The following is an 18,760-nucleotide window of genomic DNA, read 5'->3' on the forward strand; positions in this document are numbered from 1 at the left end:
GATCAATTCGATCTCTGGTCAGTTCCGTTCAACACATTGATTCAGTCTGTACAGCAGAAGCTCGAGCCCTTGGTAGAGAAGCTCCGTTCCAGATTTCCTGATGTTTTTCAAAGTTCCCTTGGTCGTTGCACCAAAGCACAAGTGAAACTGTACCTCAAACCCAATTCACGCCCTGTGTATTGTCCAAAGAGGCCGGTGGCCTACGCTGCACTTCCCAAAGTTGACGCCGAACTACAGAGATTGCAAGATAAAGGTATCATTTCACCAGTTCAATTCTCCGACTGGGCGGCCCCCATCGTGGTTGTTCGAAAGGCTGACAACGTCTCCGTTCGTGTCTGTGGTGATTACTCCACGGGTCTCAACGACGTGCTGGAATCCGATTGCCATCCTTTACCGCATCCGGAAGACATGTTTGCCGAGCTAGCTGGTTCCCGCTTTTTCTCGCACATCGATCTTTCAGATGCATACCTCCAAGTGGAAGTCGAAGAAGAATTCCGTAAGATGCTGACCATCAACACTCATCAAGGATTGTTCCAGTACAACCGTTTGCCACCCGGAGTCAAATCCGCCCCTGGTGCTTTCCAGAGAATCATCGATAGTATGGTAGCCGGCATTCCAGGTGTCAAACCATATCTTGACGACATCATGATTGCTGGAAAAACTCAAGAGGAACACGATCGCAACCTTTACGCTGTCTTGGAACGAATTCAAGACTATGGATTTCATCTCCGCATTGAGAAGTGCCGTTTCTCACTTCCACAGATTAAATTCCTGGGTCACATCATTGACGAGGATGGTCTCCACCCTGATCCTGAGAAGACGCGAGCCATTTCCCAGATGCCAGCCCCGAAGAACATTTCGCAGCTGCGATCTTATTTGGGAGCAATCAACTACTATGGACGATTCGTTGGCCAAATGAAAGAGCTTCGTGCGCCACTGGACCGTCTGCTGAAGAAGGACGCTCGCTGGGATTGGACCGCCGAATGCCAGAGGTCTTTCGAACGTTTTAAGACAATCCTCCTTTCCGATTTGTTGCTGACTCACTACGATCCAGATAAGGAAATCTTCGTTGCCGGTGACGCTTCTAAGGATGGTTTGGGTGCAGTGATTATGCACCGTTTTCCGAATGGCGCGGTCAAGGCCATCGCACACGCTTCAAGGTCACTGACACCAGCTGAACAGAACTACGGACAGATCGAGAAGGAAGCTCTAGCGCTTATTTTTGCAGTTACCCGTTTTCACAAAATGGTTTTCGGACGTAGATTCACTCTTCAAACCGACCACAAGCCGTTGCTGAAAATATTTGGAAGCAAGAAGGGTATTCCAGTTTACACCGCAAATCGCCTACAACGCTGGGCACTCACGCTGATGCTTTATAATTTCGACATCCAGTTTGTGCCGACTGCAAGTTTTGGTCACGCTGATCTCCTGTCACGCCTGATGAGTTCAAACAGTAGACCGGACGAAGACTACATCATCGCTGCTTTGCAAATTGAATTGGATGTGAAAGCGATCCTCGACGACTCCATCTCTGCTTTACCGGTCACATCTGAAATGATAGTCAAGGAAACAAGTCGTGATCCAGTCCTACAAAAGGTGATCCAGCACATCAATCAAGGTTGGCCGCAAACTGCAACCCAACCACAGGATCCAGCCATTCGTCAGTTTTTCACCAGACGAGATAGCCTGCAGATCGTTCAAGATTGCATAATGTTTGGTGATCGGGTCGTTATTCCAGCACGTTTCCGTAAGCGCATCATTCGTCAATTGCATCGAGGACATCCTGGAATGAATCGCATGAAAGCGTTAGCTAGAAGCTTCGTTTACTGGCCAAACATAGACGACGATATAGAAACTTGTGTTCGACATTGCAGTTCCTGTGCCGAAGCCGCCAAATCCCCGAGAAAAACTGATCTGGAGTCCTGGCCAATTCCGTCGAAACCCTGGGAGCGCATTCACATCGACTACGCTGGCCCCGTGAATGGTTACTACTATTTGGTTATCGTCGACGCTTACTCAAAATGGCCCGAAGTTTTCCGCACCCGCAGTACAACAACGACAGCAACACTGGAAATTCTTGAAGAAACCTTCGCAAGGTATGGAAATCCACGAACCCTGGTGTCAGACAACGGTTCCCAGTTCATCAGTTCAACATTCAAACAGTTTTGTGAAGCAAACGGAATCTGTCACCTGACCATAGCTCCGTATCACCCGCAGTCGAATGGACAGGCTGAAAGGTTTGTTGACACACTGAAGAGGGGACTCAAGAAGCTTGTCAAGGGGGAAAACACGGCCACATTCCAACATCTCCAGATTTTCTTATCTACGTACCGCTCAACCCCGAGTCGAAACTTGCCTGAAGGAAAGTCACCTGCTGACCTGTTCCTAGGAAGATCGATCCGTACAACACTCGATCTTGTCAAGCCACAGATTCCAAGCCCAACTGAAGTAAACACGAAACAAAACACTCAGTTCAACAGACGCTACAACACCATCAAACGGGAGTTCAAAGCAAATGATCTGGTCTACGCAGAGGTACACCAACGCAATGCAATCAAGTGGATTCCTGGAACAATTGTGGAGCGCAAAGGCCGGGTAAACTACAACGTTCTGTTGGAAACTGGACGTCTCATTTGCTCGCACACAAATCAGTTGAAGCAACGTCATGGCGATTGCGACAGTTCTCCAGTATTATCCAACATGCCGCTCTCTATGCTGTTGGATGAATTCAACCTCCAACCAGTGAAGCCCGCTGTTTCTGAGATTCCAGATGAATCAGCTGCCCCTGTAGTTGAAGAAGCTTCTCCAATCATACCTGAAGGTGAATCAGATGACGATTTCCAGGATGCAGAGTTAGCCAGTAGCCGTTCCCTGTCTCCTGCCCAGCCAGACCGTCCAGTTCGAAATCGTAGGGTCCCAAATTGGTTGAACCCCTACGATCTCTTCTAAAAAGGGAGATGTAATGGAATAGTCAAGTAAGCCTTGACGTGCTGTCAAGGCTATGAAATAACTGCTGTGAAAAATTATATTCATTCTGATTCCAACCACCAAAGAAACTAGACTATTAAAGTAGAACTTAACAGTTATTAGTAGTTCTATTATCTTGAAGAACTCAACACTAATCAACACATTTTTGTTTTTTCTCTCCTAATTTTTATGTAAATTTTTTATTTTGCTTTGTTTTTGTCAGTGTTTAAAAAAAAGTTTCTTATTTTATTTATTTTTTCATAAATATTCAATATTATTTATAAGAAATTCTTCATGCATTATCATTTTTCTTCTGTTTCGGTATTTCATGTTCATTTAGTTTTTTTTTTGTATTCAGTAAACACATTTTTTTTTGTCGATGCGTCACGAAAAAAACGACGTCAGGGAGCTTTTCAATCGCTGGATCTTTTCTCCGCGGAAATTGTTTACTGCTTGTTCCCTCAAGCGATGAAAACACTAAATATGTCATAAAAATAGATTGTTTCGATCTTATCGAAGTAGATCCTCGTTTCTTAACACAAAAAATTGCTAGTCTAATAGATTTGAATCGACTCTCCGTTCCCACTTACCTTTGTTAGGCTACTACTAACAGACAACACTACAAGCTTTACTACAGTTATTATTTACACAGACACGCTAATGCAACAAAAACAAAACACAAACGATCACAGCCGGCAAAAAAGACAGTCTACGTACGCGGTGCGGTATGTTACACCCTTCTAATTGCTACTGTATACATTTAATGGGCACCGATTATTGAATCATGTTATTTTTTTTATATATATTATTCAGTGAAAACACAAGCAAGCGAACTAATTGCGATGAATTAATCCTACTCGGATCAGCGGAAAACTATGTGAAAAATTCGATCCTTACTTCCCCGCCGTCGGTTCCGTTGCCGCCGCTGCCCCTGCTGACGCAGTAGTTGTGATTGCTAATGATGATGATAGCGATTTGTTGTTAGAAGATGATGAGGATGGTGTGGGTGCAATGGTGACTGTACGCCTGCCGCCTCCGCCACCAATGTTCGGTGATTTCCCGATGACTGGAATGATGATTTTCTTCGGCGTCGCTACCGTGCGTATGACGGCTGCTTTAAGTTTACCGGTGTTTCTGAGTTTGGGTGGTAAATTCGAGTTCGCCGGAATTCGGACAACGTTACTGGGAGTGGACGCTGACAGCACGAGGAGTTCTCCTCCGGAGCAGACTGCCGCTTCGTCTAGCTCCAAGTGACTTCGCTTGAGGGACTTCGTGCTGGTAGCACTGCTACTGCGGCTACTACCGACGGAGCGGGTTACCGTTCGGCGGCTATACAGTGTGGCCGGTTTACCATCCCGTACTCTACCGGCACTAGCGGGTGTACGGTTGCGAACCCCTGTCTCACTCTCAACGCCCTCATCTTCTGGTGCGCTGGTATAGGTTCAATTTTAAGTGGTTTTTGGTTCAGTTGTGATTTGCAGGAAATATGAATGACATCAAGCACGCACAGCACACAGAAAAACAATGGAATGATGACACATGAAAAATATGAAAAAATGTACAGATTGTTAGTAAACGTGGTGACGATTGATGAGCATCAAAATTAAACATAAATAAAAACATACGGGAAATTATAGCTATATAAGTAATCACTTTTTCTTTCGGATTCGATGCGTTCGCGAACTCCTGCTCAGTTCCAGCCGTGGCACGAGATAGGGAAATCGATCAACCGTAAACACTCCGAGCGAGAGTGGACTTCGTGTTTCTGATAGTAAACAATCTGTTTGGCTTACAAATCGGGATCACTATTATAAAACAAACTTACACGGAATAATGCGACTATACGCCACTACTCGCGAGCGCACTCTACTCTAGACTAACACCGCCGAGGCTGTCGATCTTTAAGGAAGCCGCCGCCGGTCTCATTGTTAGACGATTCTCGCACGCCTATGAATATGAATGAAAATGGACAGACCACGACTGCCTTCGGTGCGAATTTGCATCACACTAGCCGCTGGTCAAACATACAGGGCGACGAGAGAAGGCAGAGTACTGTCACGTTATAGCCTAGAGTACCCCCTAGAGTACCTACCGACTCTCTTGTTCGAGAGCAGCTACGACATGGATTACGGGGACGGGTATTTATCATATTATGATAATTTAGGATGGTGTACTCTCAAGGTACAAACAGTAGCCGATGTTTCTAGAGTATCGTCAGCATTAACCCTTTCCCACTCATGGTGACTCTAGAGCACCAAGAATTATAATCATCATATCTTGACATAAAATAGTTTGGTGTGCTTACGATTGTTCCATAAACTTTTATATGCTGCCTCAGAGCATCACTGGGCTTTTTCTTCAAAATACTACAATTGACAGTAATTTTAGTTAGTCTACAAAGTGTTCAGCTTGAATTTTCTCGTGAAGCTATAAATTTTAATGATAAACCTTGTGAGTGGGAGAGGGTTAATGAATTACCGTGAAACCTAGTTTTTTTCAGAGCATTGACTAACTGCACAAATAAGATTTATATGTTGGGATCTGAATTCGAATAGAATCCTTCTATACATTTGAATAAACTAGTTATTCCAGTAGTCAGAAAAGAAAACACTAACATTGCTACGGTATAAAAGGCATTTCCAGAATGTTTCTAGTAACGACGTCAAGCCGGTCATCAGAAACGTTGAAAGTAAATCAAGTTTAAACGCCAACGTAAATCATCGTATTATGTCATGTCTGGATTAGTTACTTGTAGTAAGAAGATTAAAAATTTGGCGTGATTGGATCGAATCACAAACGACCTACGTTATGTCGCGTGTACTTAGTAGGTTGTTTGCCGTCTGAACAGTTCCCAGCATAACGGTTCACCTTTCAAAGAAAATATGTTCAACAGTAAGAAACATTTTGAATGGTTACATTTGCATAGCATGATAATGTAAAATTTTCTCCTGATTAGACAATATTATACATTTTTTTATGACATAATGGAGCATCATATTCAAATTTTTTTTCCTAAAGATGCATTTTTTTTAGAAACAATTCCACCCTCATAGCTTTCTACTTTTCAATGTTACTGCAGCATTTAAATAAAGATTATATTTTGTCAAAACGAATCCCATAAGCCACTAAGTGAATGGATGCTTTTTCTTGCGACTGGTTGACAAAAGCAAACGAAAAAGTTGCCGTAAAGCTCAAACAAGTTGCTTTTAAAAGATTCTAGTTTTTAAACTTTTCCTGTGAAATATGGTGCCACTAGTAAAAGGTTGCAGAGAAATTGCTCGCCGGGTTGCCTAGGGGAAAACTTGTTCAAGTCTCTGAAAAAATTATTTTCGCTAGGGGCACAAAAAAATCACAGGAATGGTTAAAAAGCTATAATCATTCATTTTGTATCAGTTTGAGCTCTAGGGCAAAACTTGTGTTATCGAGTTACAAGAAAAACATGTTTCTATTATTTTGAACTTTATATCTTATATCTGTGAACTTATTTTTATTTTTCCACAAAATTATTCAACTAAGATCTCGTTTGATAATAGTGATAAAAAATTAGTGGTCAACTAAATTCCAGGAATCAAAATTAATAATAAGTTAAAATGGTCAGGTCAAATCAGTGAATATTCAGTAATTGAATTAAGTAAATTCAACGGACACTCTAACATGCTGGACAAACATGCCGCTTGGGAAACGACTTTTCTAGGAAATTCGCGTAAAAAACACGTAGAAATTTACTTCAGTGTACAACTCTTTTGAACGACTATTTGGTGTGGTTCTGATAACTCGCTTTTTAACGTTTTATATTTTAAAATTCTTTTGATTAATTGTTACGGTTTTTTCCGGTTCTTGGAAGCAATTTTGAACTTAACTAGAGATCATTTTTTGAATGCTTCTAGATTTTTAAAGCGTTTCTGATCTTAACTTTTTGGCCACCAGAAGCGTTTTTGACAAGTCTGAGCAATTGAGCTCAGCTTGTACCTTTTTTAGAGGTTTTAGAGACGTTTCTCGGTAAGTTTGAGGTTAGATTTGAATCATTTTCTTTTCAAGCCTTCAACAGTGTTTTTCGGCGATTTTAAACATTAATTAGGTTAATTTTTTTGGGCCTTCCCTGGTTTATAGTGTTTTTGTTTGCGTTTCTAAATTTGACCTTTTCTGGCCTTCAGGAGCGTTGTGTGACAATTTTGAGCTTTTTAAGCTTCAACGCCTGTTATCTTATTTTGAGGTAATTTTTTCGAACCTCCAAGAGTGTTTTCTGATGATTCTCGACTTAATTCTGGATAGTTTTTTTGTTCTATTGGATTTTTCAGTGACACTGATAATTTTTTCAACTCAGAGTGACTGAAATACAATCCAATAGAACAAAAAATCATATTATTTTCTGTTTCTAGTCTTCGTATGCGTTTTGGGGGATTTTTTCCTGTATTTTTTGTCCACTGTGACCAGAAACATACATCTTTTGTGATACTGCCCGGGTTTTTGCTGTATTCCGCACCTCAATTATTAGCATTATCACTATTGAGAGTAGGTGACATGATTATTATAATTCGTGCTGTATGCTTCTTCACCCTCCCTTTTTATGATTACTACTCCGAGCTTCGCTGTATGTTTCACTAAAGACCAAAATCAGCCAAACCGAACTTAATTTTGATTTAAAAGTTTTCTTTTTAACTTTAGAAAGCGTAGTCTTGGTGATTATGAGCTTAATTTGGGAACATTTTTGTAGCTGGTTTATAGCCTTTATAATAAAACTTTTAAACTATTTGGGCTTGGTTTAAAATTATTTTATTCGCAAGCCTTTTTGAAGCTTTTTTCAATGGCTCAGCTTGATCCGAAAACATTTTGTAGCCTACTGCATCGTTATTCGGCGGCATTGAGTTGATTTTGGGATCAAGTTCTTTATTTTACTATTAAAACGATTTCGGTGATTCTGGGTTTAATTTATAACCATTTGTTTCTTGGCCATTTGAGGCGTTTTTTGGATGTTCTAAGTTTAATTTGATTCAGGGTGGCGACTCAATTTCCAAAAATAAATTACCTGATATTCCCTGATTTTCCCTGATGTCTCAAATTTTTTTCCCTGACTGTTCAAATTCATTTTAAACTGATTTAAGTTACGACTATCATAGGTTTTCCCACCTAAATCTCAAAAGTCAAAACTAGAAAGGATGAAACTTAAACTGGCTCCTGCTAAAATTCCCACCAGTAATTGAAACAGTTTATAGCTTCGCTTTTGCTAACTTGAATCTTGAACAAAAATATTTTTTTGTTGAGAAACACGTCCAGTTTGATAAAATTGAAAATGAAAATTACACTGGTCGACAAAAATGAAAAAAGTTGTTCTCAAGCTCAAATAAGTACCCTAGAAATACTATAGCTTCTTAACCTGTTCATTTTGGTGCCCCTGGTAAATGCAGAAGTGCGTCAAGACCGCAGAGAAATTGTTCGCCGTGTTCGTCGTTTTTCCGTTTACTTACGGGAAATTTTTTATTGAAGTCTCTGAAGACTTGAGGCATTTCCGAAACGTCTAGGGGCACCAAAAGTCACAAGAACAGTGTTTTCAATTAACTACTTTGAGACACGCCTGCTTTGACAAAAAATCAATCAGATCTAGAGTTCTGGTTGGATCAGTTAAATAATTATTTTAAATTCTTGACTGTGAAAAGTAGAAAATTAGAAATTAACAATTTCGCAATCAAACTTTTATGCTAAACTCTGTCGAATGCTTTTTCTATGTATAGAAGAGCAGCTCCACGTGAATAACCTCCAGATTTATTAGCTCGTATCATCATAAAATGATTGCTTGACAACTTTAAACCTCAGCTGGTTTCTTATCCGGCTTAAAAATTTGAGTCTTTTTAGCATTTTTCAATAATTTGGCAAAATATTAATTTTGGAACAATTCCTGAGATTTCCTCAAGAACTTTATTTAAAATGTTTAAAATCCCATCGTGACTAGGTGCTTTTATACTGTTGAAAATTTCAAAGATAGATTTAATCTCATTTAAGTTAGTTTCAAATAATTCTGCTCGTAGATATTCCGGGATAGAAATTTGATAACATTAACTCACTACTTACTCACTATATTTCGAGTGATGAACACACTCAAACCGTTATGAGCCCTGTACAAGGTATCATCAGTGCTACAATGCTCTAATCTATTCCCGCGGGAATTTAACTTAAATTTGAATTTTATTTGCAGTTTAGCAAATACACTTGAAATTTTTAACGATGGAACTATTTAAAACGGTTGGAGAGCAAATCGACCTTTAATTTACAATAGAGTTTATGCAAATTGTGCATGTTGCTAAGTAAGAAGAGTTTGAAGGTCGTTTATCGAGGAGAACCCTGTCACTCCGTGGTGATGGGATTGAATAAAATCTATGTTAAAATGGATGCGTTCAAAAACGCTTCTAAAATCCAGTAAAAACCCCAAAAATATTCGAAATCAGACTCAAAATCGTGGATAAACTATTAAGCACAGAACCGTAAAATGTTGCGTACTCTAAGATAGTGCAAAAACTTCTTTTTTCGATTTTCTGAAAACTGAAAAGGTATATTACACCTTAACCATCTAGTGCCTGAGAAAGGTGGACTTCAATAAATCAAATTAAATCGTTAATAAATACTTAAAACTTGTTTTTCAAAATATCATAACTTTTTTTCTGATTTTTTTATGATCGGATAATGAGTTTAGGTAATCTTTTCTAGTTTTTGTAAAGCAAATAATAATTTTGGAAAAATAAACTTTTTTAGATAAATAATTTCTTATTTTTCTGTTCTTTTCTTCAGAAAATAAAAATAATTTTTTTAGAGTGTATATTTTTTCGGGAAGACAAAATTGTTATCTACAACATTACCGAAGACATCATACCGATCAAACAAACCTTGTAAATTGATTTTACCGCTTGATAAGCCAATAATTCTACCAACCTTTTATACTTGTATAGTCTGCGAGATTTGTTTCTTGCTTTCCAAGCTTTTTATATGGGCCCGTTATGCTAATTTGGGCGGCTTAATTCACTGAAAAAAATTCTCTTTGCAAGACTTATCAATTTATTCAATTTTGGTGTTTTCCGTTGTCAGTGTGGACCTGTATAATAGAGATGGTCGGGTTTGGCATTTTTCAAACCCGTACCCGAATTTTTTTCCGGTTGAAACCCGAACCCGACCCGAACCCGAAACTTGTTTTTCGATCAAACCTGAACCCGACCCGAGCCCGAAAGTTTTATTTTTGTGAAACCCGAACCCGAGTTTTTTTTGGGGGTCGATTTTTGTATCCAATTTGAGGCTGCCCTGAAGATTTGAGCCTCGAATGGTATTGATATGTTAGTGATTTTTACATTTGCACGATTTTAGACATCATTATCTTATAAATATGCTTCATTAAACCTGAACCCGACTCGTACCCGAAACTTTCAAAAATTTTCAAACCCGAAACCCAACCATCTCTACTGTATAAAAAAGGTCTGGAATCTTGTCACTAAGGTTTCCCTTCAGCATCAAATTAAAAATAATTAGAGGAGATTAGAGCCAATTCTCCGGATTGGTTTTAAAATTCCAGTCATCCCAGGTCATTTTCAAATTCTTGGTTCCAGTTTCCCGGTTCACTCGCCACGGTGGTTTTGAGCCTTTACTAGTACTTGTAGACTTTTTTTATGATTCTCAGCTTGATTTGAAGGCTTATTTTTTGGGCCTGTTCTAGCTCTTGGATTCATTTTCTTAAATTTGAGTTTAATTTGAAATTAGTTTTTTTCACTCGTCTGAAGGGTCTCATTTTTTTCGGTGAATCTGAGCTTAATTTTAAATTTCTTCTTGGCATCTATTGAATCTTTGAATTTGAATCTATTACTGGCGACTCTAAGCATAATTGGAAATCGTTTCTAGTTTCTGGTGTTTAGGAATGTTTTTTTTTGTTGCAGATTCTGAACTTGAAAAATGACACTAAACGTCAGTAAACCATCAAAGTGAAGTAAAGATGAAGAGCAGCGTAGTTTGAATCGTCTCAATACTTTGAGCACATGATAGCAATGAACTCCATCAGCAATCCTCTGTATAAAGGTGCTCCAATCGGTCATATAAGGAATGCAACCTGTTCGTTACCTAGGGCCAAGTAAATCGACTAAAACCGGATACGGTTACGGTGAAGCGGTTGGTCCACTCAGTCTCACCTAGCGTATTTATGTTACAGGGGAAAGACTCACGATATTGGTTTGGCGCCACACTTGTAGTGTCTGCTGAATCAAACAGGTTGCAACGACACTCCGGGTGCTGGTATTTCCCAGCCGGCCATCGGACGTCATTCCACCTGATCTCCTCTACTGGCAAGTAAAACGGAGCGAGCGGGAGGAAACTTGGGCACCGTATATCAGAGTGCGTTTCATTACATGACACTTATTGAGTCACTGGATTGGGTGGTTCTGGGAGCGTTCGCTTGGAAAATGCAGCCAATCCATTGCAGCGCATTTGAATAAGGTATAAGAACCACCCCTCAGAGAAAAAAATACAACGTTCATTCATTGAATGCTTGCTACTGCAATGAGATTATCAAGCCGGTGCAGGCGAGATTTGACTAAAGCGAACGAACCGCCAATTACTCAGTTGGAATTACTACAGTGAGCAACCTGTGAGCGGATCGCTTCACAGTGACTGGATCTGGAAACGTCTCGATATAGAGAAAAAAAAAAGTTATAGATCTGTTTTCCACAGTCTGTTCGATGGTTCGACGTCAAAATTTTCAATCGACTTGATGCTGAGTTACTACTGGTAATAACTTCGCAAACCTATGGAAATAGATCCTCAAAATAACATAGTTCACGTAAAAGTTATTTTTGTTTTTTGCTTTCCGAGGTTCAAACTATGATAACACATGATTCGCGATCGGTCGGCTTCCGTTTTGTCGCTGACTGATGGGAAAGTTTGAACGACGTTTCGCTGGATTCTTTGCCTTCTGCTGGCGTCGTGTGACGTATTTCAGACGGGTATAGAACCATTAGGCGCGTATCGCGCATAAATTGTTTTTAATAATTTAATTAGATGTTATTCAGAGGCAGGTCGGGTGTAATATATTGTCGTCGCAGCGGCAGCAGCCGTCGCGGGAACAAATTCTCTTCCAGCAGATTCGATTTCGCCGATAAATTAAAAAACACTCATCGATGGTAGTGTTGAAACGTCATCGTCTAGTCACTACGGAGGGGTAGTTTTCGCTTCAGTAGAATCATTCGAGGATTTTAAACTACGCAAATTTCGTCTCACGACCGGATACCATAGCGAACTGAACCTGTAGACCCTTTCTAGCTGGGTTTTACCCCTGCTGGGATGACTCTTACTGGTTCCGTGCAAAAGTCGGGATGACTAGACAATTTAGTTTTGCTAAAAGAAGTACTCACCTATTGTGATGACCTGGCCGACCGATGGTGCCGTTGCTGGCGATCGTCGAGCCTTGATTCGAATGGAATTGGGCACTGAGGGCACTATCGAGACTTCGGTCGAATCCAAGACCGGAGTCGTTGGAGTTATCACAGTTGTTGACGCTGGCGGCACCAGCTGACGGTCGCTGCAAGGAGAGCTGCTGCTGTTGCTGCTGCAGGTTGAACTGATGCTGTTGCTGCAGTTGCTGTTGTTGCTGCAACTGCTGCTGATGAAGACGTTGCTTGGCGGCTGTCAGCTTGCTGGCCACCGAGGCGAGCTTACCGGGGTGCACTTTGCCGGGAATGCGCTTCGAGGGCACTCGTAATACTTTTCTGTGGAGTTTGGAGGCTAATGTGGCACTGGGACTGACGATCAGTTTTACTGGAAATGAAAAGATGAAACGATATTGAAATTAAATTAGACATACTGTTGAATTGTTGAGTTTAAAACGATGGGGACATCCTTACGAAATTGCTAATGGTATAACAACTATACCGATTTTAGGGACTTTTTTGAATGGAGTTGGTTGAATACATGTTCGTCCAAAATATTTGAATTGTCAAAAAGATCAAAAATGTATTTATAAATGTTAAACAACGTTTGACAACGGTGTTTTCTTTAAATTTTTTTTTCTCTCAAGTTTTTCACTGTTAACGATGACTTTAAATTACACTGGTCAACAAAGGTCTTGTGAGAAATGAAAGATCATAGCATTTTAACCATTTCTGTGAATTTTGGTGCCCCTAGCCACGATCACTTTTTCAGAGACTTCAATACGTTTTCCCGACCGACGAACTGGGCGAGTAATTACTCTGCGGCACTTTGACGCACTTCTGCACTGGTTAGAGGCTCCAATTTCACGGGAGTGGTTAGAAATCTTTCGTCTTTCTATGGCAAATATTGTAAGCTTTAGGGAAACATTTTTCTGCTTTTCTTTATCAGTGTTGTTTTCAAATAATTAGTTTTAAATTTTCAGCTTTTTTATATTTTTTCATCTCGAAAATTTTATTTTGGAATTTTTCATTGCTAGTCCCGTGATGTTATTTTTTATAATTTTCTAGTATTCAAGATTTGTTTTATTAATTTTATTGAATTAAAAATTATGACTCGAGTAATTCAAGCTCAAAAAATTTATATTTTAAAATCAAATATAAAAAAGGAAAAAATTGATTATTATATGTAAATCCATACTTTATCTGGTCTGGTTAGAATGCACGGCGACACCAACATGGAATTAATTTTCGAAGGCCACTCTCACTGGAGAATATCCGATACTTTCGTCTCTATTCTTGTTTACGGCCGTATCAAATTCGTACGAAAGTATCGGAAATTTGCATTTTCATTTTCGTTCGAATAAAATCCCTAATCAGATTTTTTTATTTTTATATAGGTTAAAATACCTATCTCAAGGTGGTTATGCAGCCTTCTGTGTGCTGAAACAAAGATGAGCGTATCAATTTGTCTGCTAGCTTTCTCTCTATCGGCACGGTTTGTCAGATTATAAAACTGATTCAGCAAACTTCAATAGTAATTAATCAAAGTTTCCAATCGAGGGACACTATTTCAATCACCCCGAACGGTTTTTAGTTGATTATTTTCGATTGATGTTTATTCAAAGATTTTTCTGTCGACACAGAGAAACAGAGGACTTAGGTTGGTGTGCCAGTATCGGTTACTGTGGTTAATCAGGATGTGAAGCTCTTAGAATATAAACATAAAGGAAAATAACTTTTCTGTTCTTCAAAACATACTCCACAACTTCAGATCATAACGATCTACAGACTCAACAGAAGATTGGAACGATGTTCTGACATATGACTAGACTCCACGAAGCTCCAAGAGATCACAGAGCTCAAGTAACCATGTATGTAGCTCGTGTAGATGTGTTAATAGAATATATAATCGCTGTACAACGTCTTGAATACCGTTTTTGTACAGCCCAGAATAGCCCTCTTGTGCCGAGTCGAAAATAAGTTGGAGTGACAAAAATATTTGCGCCTTCCAGCAAAACATATTATTTTGACCAAAAATCGGTATTACCTGATATTATTGCCAGTAAACGAAAGCGAGTACTTCTTGTGAACAACGCAGGAAGTAGTTGGTGACCGTTTATCATCAGTTGATATCAGCAATTTAGTTAAAAAAAAACTACAGCTGTTTTACAGCAGCGAAAAAAATGTCACCGAAAGTTTTCGCTTTGCTTTCCTTTTCAATACCACAGTATAAGCTATTCATACAAAAAGTCCAATTTCGCAACTCAAGTTAGAATTACAAGCTGCCAACCGTAAAACTCGATACCACGAATACGGTAAATATATATTACATTGTCATACCGACTGATGGCGTTTGTTAAAAAATTAAAGATCGTTCCCTATGGTCCTATGGAGAAAGTTAATTTTGTAGAATGGCAGCACGAATATTGTAAGATTTGTTGTGTGGCATACGACCGCGATTAATATTCTCAGATTGACCGGAGATTATTTTCAAATTCATCAGAAACTCCAACCACGTAATCTTTCGCCAATTCATCAGTTTTTTTTACGTGCCACACTAATACAAAACAACCTCCAGCAGCAAGACAAACATCCTCTGTTCTTCAACACTTTTTGTGTGTGTCCAGAAGTGTTTTGTTTTATGAACTCATAATCTAACCACCGCTAACTCGAGAACCGGTACGGTCCGGATCGACTTAAAAGGCAGCTGGCCTGCAGAAAGTGGCAATAAACAACAAAGCAGTTATCAGCAGCACAGTTTTTTCGATTCGCAGATATCGCCGGACATGTCCTCGCATGCATGTATCATCGTCGGATGGGGTGAACTTTCGAAGCAGGGCTAAAGACACGAGCCGCTTGTATCTAATCTGGCTCAATTGAATCTGTGCGCGTGTTACGACCGAACGGACGGACACAACCAGTAGGTAACAGCAAAGGCAACAGCAGGTGGATGATGATGATACGCAGAAAAAAAGGCGACAAGGGGTTGTCGCTCGGCGTCGTTGGCGTTACGGTGTTTGAAGAAGAAGATTGGCGCTTTTAATATTTCAGTGCTGAACCCATCCTGCGCGACTCCGCTGCGATCGATCCACACCAATCATTTCTATTTGTTTTTTTTTTGTATTGATGGAGATGTCTTTTAGGGATACCAGTTCGTATTTCAAGGTCACGATTGGTTTCGAAGGGACTATTTTTTAATAGTTAAAAAAAATCAATATTTCACAAAATGAATGTTTAATTTTTTTAGTCTTTCATCACATTTTGTGTTGAATTTGTCACAATTTGGTGATGATATAGTGAAAAATAGAAAAGTCATAAACAATTAGGAATGTCAATTACTTCAATATCCGATCGAAAATTTTGTTTGGTGTACATCTCTATATTTATGGATCCCAATGTTGTACTATTTTTCCATTAAACTTTTATTTAGTGCTACGTTTTCGAATATTTATTTTATATAGGTTGTTAGGTTTTACACTACTTCATTACGGTAAAACTCAATAACTTCATTGAGAAAAGTTACGGAAAGTAAAACCGAGTTTCTTATTGGAGAGTTTTTTATTTTGTTTCGGAGAAATTTTGAACTCAGTTTCGTTGTCGGCGGTTTCATTTTTATTCTCATTCGAATATAGTTTTCTCCGTCAAGAGAGAGGGAGAAAGCTTATGAAACTTGTTCCATCTACTTCCATTAAATAAATTGGAAGACAACGTACTCCATTGCACCGTTGTTCAAAGTACAAAGTGCCAGATCTCTTCTCAAAGCGCATTGTTGACTATTATTATGAGCCCCCCTCTCCCTGGCTGACATTGATTTGAACATAAAACAATTCAAAATAACTATCAGCGTTATTACGTGTTTTTTTTGCGTAGGAATGTGAAAATAGAAGTAGTTTTTGCACTTCCATTAAAATAAATTAAAAATCAATTAAAAATAAAAGGTCCAAAATGAGTAAATTTTGCAACATCAAAAATATCTCCTCTTCTGGCCCGGGTTGTCATTATACCAGATAAATCTGAATTCCGTTCCGAGTAAACACACGATCCTCAATATGTTCTAGATATTCTATAATGCGCCAGATTTCGTTGTGTTATTCCGCAAGAAAAATTATCAAATAGTCGTTGCATACCTCAACAAATTTATACAAAACAAAAAAAAACCTATATCACACGAAATGACTGCCAGATTATTGCTTAACTTTGTTTTTGCATTTTCAGATATTGTTTGAAATCTTGTGGCAACAAGGACACTATCAATGTGCCGTGTCGAAGGAAACCTAAGTTTGGTAAAAGTGACGGAATCGTGAATCCTGAGAATTCACATCCAGAATTCTCTGTGTGTTGGTTAGGGTAGTGTTCTTCGCAATATTAACGAACCAGCTAAAACGAATCTGATTGTTTCCAATTCCGCGAATGCTTTGAAGTGAAAGGTTTCGAATCCGATGGATTTCGATTCATGACTCTTAGTCGCAACATTCCTGTTTCAGGATTCCTTACCGAGGACGCCCACGATTCTGATATGAAGAATCCTATAGAATCTATGCGAAACTTTATTGTTCTGACTTCTGCTTCACAAACGCTTTTCCCAAAAACTAGACAAAATTGCCTTTAACTTGATCCAAATAAATCAAAAATCGATTAACTGGCTCAAAAGTTATGAATTTTTAGGAATAAAATATATTGAATTCATTTCGTAGCTAGTCGCCCTAACAACCCAACGAAAAAACACTGGTTCGATTATTTTCGACGAGGATCCGTCACTGCAGTTTTGCGCATAATTGAAGCATTTTGGGTAACCAGTTGCGAAATAGGGTGACCAGAAAAAAACGGTTTATGTGATGTATTTTATTTTCAAAATTTCATAACTTTTGAACCAGTTGATCGATTTCTGATATTTTTGGATTAAATTGAAGGTATTTTCTCAAGTTTAAAATACTAAAAATATTAATCTTTGTGCTTTTACATGCAAAATATATAATTTTTTTACAATTTTTGCCAAGTTTTTAAATTCTGTTTACTCAAATTCAGGAAATAACATATTTTTAAAAACCCAAATTAGTCCAACCTAGCGGTGAGATCCAGCCTTTCTCATTTAAACTATAGCAATCACTTGCAAAACCGAAAGTATAAAAGTGCTCCAAAGGGCCGAATGGCATATATCACTCGACTCAGCTCGACGAGCTGAGCATTTTCTGTATGTATGTGTGTGTGTGTGTGTATGTGCAGATTTTTATCCTCACTCACTTTTCTCAGAGATGGCTGGACCGATTTTCATGAAATCAATTGCAAATGAAAGGTCTCGTTGTCCCATAAGACCCAATTAAATTTCATTGTAATCGGATTTTTAGTTTAGAGGTTATGTATCAAAATGTAAAAATCATGAAACATCATTATCTCGAAACCTACACAACCGATTTGAACAAAATTGATTTCAAATGAACGGGCTACCTAAAATACCCTTAACTTTTGAATTTCATAAAGATTGAACCTGTGGTTCAAAAGTTATGACAAGAAACGTGTTTTGAAGACTACTTAATCTCACTCATGTTTCTCAGAGATGGCTGGACCGATTTTCATAATCAGTGTCAAATGGAAGGTCTTGTTGCCCCATAAGACCCTATTGATTTGTTTTGCAATCAGACTATTACTTTGCCTGTTATGTTTAAAAATGTGAAATCCAGCTTTGAAAAGGAACATATTTCGAAGACTACTTGAACTCACTCACTTTTCTCAGAGATGGCTGACCCGATTTCCACAAAATTAGTGTCAACTAATAAGTCTAGCTGCCTCGTAACACCCTATTGAAATTTACTGTAATCGGACTGTAACTTCGTCTGTAAAGTACCAAAATGTGAAAATCATGAAACTTCATTATCTCAGAAACTACACTACCGATTTGATCAATATTATTATCAGATGAGCGGGCTAGTTAGGGGTTAACTAATGAATTATGATTGAACTCGTGGTTTCAAAGTTTGGCTGCCCTATACGTTCCCATTTCATTTGATTATAATTGAACTTAAGCCACCGTTATGTATTAAATTGTTAATAAAACAAGGAAAGTCTATTATTTCAAAAATTACATGACTTATTTGAACATAACTAGTGTCATACGAACGAGTCATCTCTCAAATTTACAAATAACAAACTTCATAACAATTTGATATGTGGCTCAAAAGTTATGTAAAGAAAAGGAATTCGAAGGCTATTTAAAACTATACCTGCTTTGATTGATATATGTGGTCTCAACATAATTTAAATGTGGTTTTGTACTATTTGAACTGCAAATGCAAATGCACGACGAATCGGCCATAGGATATGATCAAAGTCAAAAGACAAATCGTTTGAAATGATTGGTTTTATCGAAATGACAACATCCTCGACTTTTGGCTTCTGTACATCGC

General features: G+C 38.6%; 2 protein-coding genes across 5 annotated transcripts in view; one reads left to right on the plus strand and one right to left on the minus strand.

Annotated features, from left to right (window-relative positions):
- LOC129718227 (nuclear factor of activated T-cells 5-like) overlaps positions 1 to 18,760 on the minus strand; it is a 51,174-nt gene that overhangs the window by 11,041 nt on the left and 21,373 nt on the right. For 3 of the 4 annotated variants that reach the window (XM_055668790.1, XM_055668791.1, XM_055668789.1), the window contains exons 3-4: positions 12,345 to 12,747; positions 3,865 to 4,398 (exon numbers count right to left, since the gene is read on the minus strand). In XM_055668790.1, the coding sequence (XP_055524765.1) occupies positions 3,865 to 4,398; positions 12,345 to 12,747 (937 nt within the window). The remainder of the gene's footprint in view (positions 1 to 3,864; positions 4,399 to 12,344; positions 12,748 to 18,760) is intronic. The other variant, XM_055668792.1, reaches the window with a different exon arrangement.
- Positions 1,165 to 3,030, plus strand: LOC129718229 (uncharacterized protein K02A2.6-like). Its single transcript, XM_055668796.1, has one exon. It carries the CDS (start codon positions 1,246 to 1,248, stop codon positions 2,947 to 2,949), a length of 1,704 nt encoding a protein of 567 aa, XP_055524771.1. The 5' UTR covers positions 1,165 to 1,245; the 3' UTR covers positions 2,950 to 3,030.

This window comes from Wyeomyia smithii, chromosome 1 (genome assembly GCF_029784165.1).
Source record: "Wyeomyia smithii strain HCP4-BCI-WySm-NY-G18 chromosome 1, ASM2978416v1, whole genome shotgun sequence".
In the NCBI taxonomy this organism is placed as follows: Eukaryota; Metazoa; Arthropoda; class Insecta; order Diptera; family Culicidae; genus Wyeomyia; species Wyeomyia smithii.

What these genes read in the sequence shown, in the direction of transcription:
- LOC129718229 (XM_055668796.1), top strand. Translation starts at nt 1,246, where the DNA reads ATGGTTTTCGGACGTAGATTCACTCTTCAAACCGACCACAAGCCGTTG.